General features: G+C 38.7%; 1 protein-coding gene across 1 annotated transcript; it reads left to right on the forward strand.

Annotated features, from left to right (window-relative positions):
* Window positions 1–173: 173 nt before the first annotated feature.
* LOC102710386 (iron-sulfur protein NUBPL) lies at window positions 174–6,872 on the forward strand. Its single transcript, XM_006650256.3, has 8 exons — window positions 174–434; window positions 614–737; window positions 1,019–1,141; window positions 3,329–3,426; window positions 4,852–4,978; window positions 5,066–5,151; window positions 5,537–5,662; window positions 6,431–6,872. The coding sequence occupies exons 1-8, from the start codon at window positions 411–413 to the stop codon at window positions 6,599–6,601; spliced, it is 879 nt and encodes a 292-aa protein (XP_006650319.1). The 5' UTR covers window positions 174–410; the 3' UTR covers window positions 6,602–6,872.
* The last annotated feature ends 445 nt before the right edge of the window (window positions 6,873–7,317 follow it).

The raw sequence follows: 7,317 nt of genomic DNA on the forward strand, positions 1-7,317 counted from the left end.
ACGTGGCAAACGGTAAATGGGCCGCGAGCGACGGCCATTAACAGGAAGCGGCAATTTTGCAGCCTAACCATAGCGGCAATTTTGCAATCTTTTTAAATGAAAATATAGTTCTGGAAATAAAAAGTTCGTTAAAATCCCCAGCCCAAAGCCCACACATGATGTGAGCCCAAATACTCTTTCCTCACATGGTGCGCTGCGCGTGTCCCCAACTCAAGTGCACGCCGCCGCCGTCTTTCTCCTCCGTCGCCGGCCGCCGGCCGCCTCTTCCGAGAGCGACCAACAGCCACCTGCTGCTATCACTCTCTGGCGTTTCCTAACCTCAAAGGTGCATCTGGTCTTCTCCTTCCGCGCCGCCGCCGCCCCACGGCTCGTGCCCCTCCCAGTAACAAACGGGAAGCTGTTTCTTCTCGATGCTCCGGATCGCCTCTCGCACGGTGAGAGCAGAAAAATAAATGTTTTTCTTTCCAAAGATTTCAATTTTTCTCCGTTTACCTCTTCGAATCTGCCTCCTTTTCTTGCCCATTGGGTTGCTTGGTTCCAAGAACCAGAAAAAGTTTCGTCTTTCGCTCCAATTTGCATTTCATTAGTGCTTCTTTTGTCTCTCTCGATGTAGGGTTTGCTCGGTAGGAGGAGATGCTACAGCACCGCCGCGAAAGGCGGCCCCTCGATTGCCGGTGTAAGCGACATCATCGCCGTCGCCTCCGGGAAAGGCGGCGTCGGCAAGTCCACCACTGCAGGTTCTTTATTGTTTCACCGTTCATTTCCACATTTAACTCTGTGTGAAGTAGAGATGGAACAAGGCTTGCCCAGGTAGATGCCAATGATTGAAATGCATAATTTCTGCCTTTTACAACCAATGTAACGGCAATCAAGAAGAATTTTGTAGTACATGCTCAGTAGGCATGTACCGAAGTCCGAAACTGTACTCAACCAAATTCAAATGAAGAAAAAGAAGATTGTTTTGTGATCTGTTAGTTCAAAAAATTTCCCCTTATCCTTATCGTTTGGTTTCTTGCAGTTAACATTGCTGTAGCGCTTGCCAAGAAGTTTCAGCTTAAGGTTGGTCTGTTAGATGCTGACATATATGGACCATCCATTCCCACAATGATGAATCTCCATGCGAAGCCTGAAGTAAGTGAAGGTATCTTGCTGCATCACTCTCAAAACATGCAAGGACGTACATTTAATTTTTCTTCTTCTTAATATTGGATGCTAGTATGCTCCAATTCTTAGCTAGCTTTCTTACCCTTATTTTTGTGTTTTCTTTCTTTCATACTTTTGGGTATTTGTTAACTACTGAACATGTGTTATTTGTGCAACTGTCATGTGTAATGTGGATCTATATGACTCAAAATAAACCAGAAAAATTTAATACATATTGACTTAATAGTTAATACTATGTTATCATAAACCACAAGTCAAAATTCTTCAGAAAGCACTGAAGATAAGTCTGTCATTGAAAAAGCTGTGACTGTTTATTGCTATATAATATCATTGTTGGTAGTTCTCACTGAAGAAGTAAATTAAGGTAATTTATACATATTCAAATATTAATAAGTATTTTTTAAAAATAGTTAGTTTGCAAACTCAATTCATCAGGCAAATAAAACCAAGGTTTGTCAATGCATTTCTTTAACTAATGGCGTTTTAGTTTGCAACTGAACTACACTTCTAGTATCGTTGAGTTAAGTGGCTGGATTAAAAATATCAACAGCCACAACTTGCTATTTCAGTAGTTTTAATTCTGTTGGAACTAATTGCAACTTATTTAGGTCTGGGAAAACTCACGTTTTGACCAGATTTGAGCTTAAATTGAACTCAAGGAATCTCTGATGGTGACAAAAGAATTTGTTTTTATCACAGTTGTACATATGTATATTGACTCACTCTAAATGAAAGGGGGAAAATGCTGGGGAAATGGCTAGCATAATATACCTGACTAAGGGAGGAGCGCACATTGGAACCTGAAACATAGAGAGACTCCTTTCTTATTCCATTGCTGGAACATAAACAATAAAGATCCATTATTATATAGATGGAGGATGCCTTCACCTCTAACAAACTTATCAATTAACAAATATTCCCAGAGATATCCAGATGACCCAATGTTGTCTGATCGGCCGATCGGACCTGATCGACATGGCACCGATCAGGTCGATCAGGACGATTAATCGTCGATCAGCCCGATTAATCCAGGCTGATCGGTACAGTAGTGCGGTATATTTACCGGAACATAACAATTCTATATACTATTTAGTATGCACCATAATATGCAACGATAGAGATATTATTTGAGGGTTAGATGTACTTACCTTTGAGGGAAAGAAACCCTACAAATAATGGGCCGGCCCAACTAAAATTCTAAGTGACAAAAGATTTTCTAGGCTGGCCCAAAACTTCCTGATCGGCCTGACCGTTTGGAGCATCTGATCGGCCGATTGATCGCTCCTGATCGCCGATTAATCGTACGATCAGAAACCTGATCGGCCTAATCGTTTAGAATGCTCTGATCAAGGTCAGGGGACCGATCAGCCCGATTAATCATGATTAATCGGACGATCAGATAACATTGAGATGACCAGATGAGAAACACGTCATGATAACCTACCTGATTATCACATATGCATGAAGCTTCCTAATTATGAGATTATCTTCCAAACAACTCAAAATTGTGAGATCCTGTTGCATGCTGCCCTCCTGGCTGTGCTTTCCCCCAGGTCCATGTCTATTACAGTACTCAATCAAGTTTGTGTCATACTTATTCAATTACTCAATCAACATTGTGTCATACTTATTCAATCTTGACTTACTTAATGAAGAAAGGTTTATCCAGTCTCTCACTGCATATGCATCAGAACACACACATTGAGTTGTGTAATGAACATGGTAAGGAAGGGCCCTTAGGCCTAGTTGGGCATTCCCAGACCTAAATGGTACAAAAAAATGTGATGGATTCAACCATGCAAAAAAGGGGAGAAGATGGTGAGACAAAAGACTTATTTATTCCTTGGTTGCTGAAGAAGACAACCTGATCCTTGTATATAAGGGATGAATTGACTCTTAGAAACGTCTTTCTACGGTTATACCTTTGCTGATCCCATCTCTAAAACAGATAACCCACCCATGCTCACTGTATGAGCAGTAACCACAGGCCCATAGAAAGGCGTGGTTGCTGTACCTTTCCTCCATCATGCCCCCTAATGGGCTTTATATGGCATTGTTTAGACCTTGAATTCTTGATCTCATTGCAAATATATCTACCAGATATTTTGCTAGTGTTTGCTATTTCTCCATTGACTGAGTGTAATCATTTCCCTTTTTTGTCCAGATATGAAGATGATTCCAGCTAAGAACCATGGAGTACAATGCATGTCCATTGGGTTTCTTGTTGACAAAGATGCACCAATTGTTTGGAGAGGTCCTATGGTTTGTTTTTTATGTGCTTCTATTAAATTCCCATTTTTAGTGTTTATACCTTAATGGGACGTGTATTTTTCGTCTAAAGTTTTTTTTAATCTTTTTTATGGGAGGTTCTTTTGTTTTTTTTTTGAAAGAATGGGAACCTTTTCTCTTTTCATTGCCCATTCTTAGTTAATGTAAAAAACATCTGCAAATATGTACCATTGGAAGAATGAAAATCAATATGGATGTACACTACTGCAAGTCATACACATGATTTAATTTTCTTCCATAACTTAAACTGGAATTTATGGTTTCTCAGCCCCCACCTACTAGCATTATGATGTGCACACATAAAGCACCTTGTTTTTTTTTTTTTTGCTTAGCAACAAGTTCATCCATATGGTTGTTACTGGAATATGGGTTGCTTTCTGTAATTTTTGTATCTTCAGGACAACAGTGTTGGTAGGATTAGAAAGGGCTACTAGATGTCGACGTTTTCTTTACCATTTCATTGCACATTTAAGTTCTCTCTATCGATACTTCTATGTATTGAAATGACTACTTAAAATTATTTAATTTTGCCTCTGAAAACTTTAAATGTTTCATGTTGGCTAATTCCATTGTCACAGTTCTTAAAGCGTCGCCTAGGCGTCTGAGCGCTGTCGGGAAGTAAAGCATTGCCGTCGCCTAGTGGTCTTGTTGACGTTTTGTCTTATTTTCATATTCCAATTGAAAATATAATTATCATCTCTAGTATGCCTCTTGTGCTCATGTGTGTAAGGTGTCACCTTACACTCGCCTTAAACGCCTAGGCGTTGTCTAGGCAATTGGGCGGGGGTGGGCCGCTTTGTCGCCTTAAGAACACTGTCTGGTGCAATACCACACCATGAATTGGTATTATTATCTCAGGGGCATATCTGGTGAACATGGTTTAAGTGTTGAAAATGGTCCAATTTTCTTGAAATTTAAACTGAATTCTAAAAAAAATAAAAACTCAGCTATTGATGGATTTTTTGCTTTTGCCTATGCAAAATTTTAGAAACAGGTTCAATCCTTCTTGTGAGATACTCCCTCTGTCCAGAGTTGTAGCCAGAGCTGTAACAGAGGGAGTACAAAAAAGACAAACTGGATGTGCATAGCAACAAAAGTGCACTGTTGACATCATTAGCACTCTTTTTTATTCCTTTAGTTTTGCAATTGTTTGTGAAATTTCGTTTGAATGCAAAGGCACAAGTCACACAACCGCACCTATGGCTGTGATTTCTTGAGAATTTTGTAGAACTTTGTACAATTTTTAAGGAATATGCACGTTTCATCATTAGGCCTTTTATCTCAGACATGCCATTGATAATATGTTTATCTAGAAAAAAATATTGTTTCATGCTTCTATTGTGGTCTATTGTTAGGAAAAATTTATGTTCCTTATACTACAATGTTTGTTGGTATCAGGTAATGAGTGCTCTTGAGAAGATGACAAAGGGGGTAGCCTGGGGTAATCTTGATATTCTTGTTGTTGATATGCCCCCAGGCACTGGCGATGCTCAGCTATCAATTTCCCAAAGGCTTCGATTATCTGGTAACTAGTATTTATATGTCCGCCTGTTAAGTTTGAAATGATGGTTTTCTATAGCTTTTTTAGTATTTCTTTTACATGTTTCTGCAGGTGCTCTAATTGTTTCAACTCCTCAAGATATCGCTCTAATTGATGCTAGAAGAGGAGCAAATATGTTCCGTAAAGTTCAAGTCCCTGTAAGATCTGTTTGACTTACGTATTGTGATTTTTGTATCTCTTTATCGGATCATTTATTGATCCTATCATATTGCAGGAACTAATTAAGCTATAAATATAACTTTATTTATGTTGAGCAATTTGCTTTCCCCCACCCCAACCCCCCCTCCCCACCCACCCACACACGCACACACAAAAAAGAGGAAAAAATATTTTTGCCTAATTCCATTGCATGCTATTGCTATTATACTAGATGCATTTCGGTTCTTGTCGATCCAATGACATAAGGCATCATTCCTTTATGACTGAAAAGTAACAAGCCTCCATTTGATGCCTGTATGGATGTACCATTCCATAATTTTGTCCGTAATCTTCCCAGCATGACTCACTGAAGCATTTTGGCAGATTCTGGGTTTAGTGGAGAATATGAGCTGCTTTAGGTGCCCAAGATGTGGTGAGAAGTCTTACATTTTTGGGGAAGGTGGGGCTCAGAGAACTGCAGAAGAAATGGATATGAAATTGGTCGGTGAGGTAAGAGAAATCCAACATAACTTCTTAGAATTGGCATGAAGTTGTGGACCTCTTCAACTATTCGATTGTGAATTTATGACAATCTGCACCTAATGTATTTTTCTGTGAGAAAAAACGTACAGTTTTTATAGAACCTTACTGTTGTTTTCATATCCAAGGAAACAATCTTTTTTATGAACGCTAAAGGCATCGTTTTCTCATGCTCTTGTTGTAGACGTACTTGTTTTATGCTGTTAAGGAACTTGGCCATTGTAAAATATGTATTGTGAGTTCTATGTTTGCACAGTGCTGCTGATTGAAATTGACTGAAAGTGATGAATATATCTAGATTGATTATTAATCAACATCGTATTCTGCAACTTTATGGTTGCTAAATAGTTCACTATATGATTGTGTCCACTGACATTTGTTTTTAATACTTATTATTCTTAATTTTGAAATGCAAAACAGATGCTGTAAGCACTTATAGTTATGACAATAAAACTTAGCAAAATTTACGCTTGTATTGTTGAAGCATGTAAAATAATAGGACTGGCTGCCTGATGTGACCACCCTTATTAATATCTTAGGGTAGGGTAAAGCGTTTTTCTTTCTTGATTTTTCCTTCCAACTCAATGTCATGCAAGAACAGACTCGCTAGTTGCTACTGAGTTTTCTAGGTTTCTTATGGTAACATTCTATAGTTTTGGTCCTGCTTATCCACCATAGAAGTTATTTCTAACTCCCATCTGACTTCTATTTTCTTTTTCATTTTTACTTGTGTGATAGATACCTCTTGAAATCGACATCAGAACAGGTTCAGATGAAGGTAAACCAATTGTGATATCATCACCAGACTCTGCGTCAGCACAGGCCTACATACAAGTCGCTGAGAAGGTGATCCAGAGACTTAAGGAGTTAGCCGAGGAACGACGGATGGGACCAGAAATCTTGCTTTGAGAATTCAGACCTCCCCTGCAAAACTCTTCCCATTTCTTCGTGTTGCACCCGCAGTAGCTGATAGGCCTTCACCAAAGCAAAATGTGTTTCACTGGAATAAACCTTTGGTAACATCCTTGTCATCCATGTACGTACTTGCCGAATTTTGTAACATTCTCTGAAATTATGTAATACTGTGAAATCACATAAGCATGTATTTTAGAGAAGGATTTTCACTGCATTGTTGATGGGCGAATGATCGAATGCTAATATATAAGGAGTATATTTTTGTCAGTAGCAAATCAGACATAGATCTCGACTGTGGCCATCCACTTGAAAGGTGAGTAGTTTGGAGAGGCGTACGCAGCGCAAAACTGGGTATTTTGTCGAAATTTTTTTATTAAATAAAGTAAGTAATTTTATTACTAAATTACCGGGCAAAATTTTTTTAAAACTGAATCTTTTGGTCACCCCAGTGTTGAACGTTGCCATGGAGTTTGATCGACGTGGCACTCTTGCCATGTCAATGTCATTGGCCGATAATAGTGTGGCAAGCCGTTGGTGTGGCTAAAAGATTCATACGATAAAAATGTTTTCTCCGAAGGTTTAGTGATAAATTATTTATTAAAAAGTTTTAAAAAAATAAAAAATATATATTTTGTCTATACTCTATACTGTGCAATATGCGCTACATGCTCGCAGGGGATGAAAATAGTGAAGGAAATTGCTGTCTGATC

The sequence above is a fragment of the Oryza brachyantha genome, chromosome 3 (genome assembly GCF_000231095.2).
Source record: "Oryza brachyantha chromosome 3, ObraRS2, whole genome shotgun sequence".
Taxonomy (NCBI): Eukaryota; Viridiplantae; Streptophyta; class Magnoliopsida; order Poales; family Poaceae; genus Oryza; species Oryza brachyantha.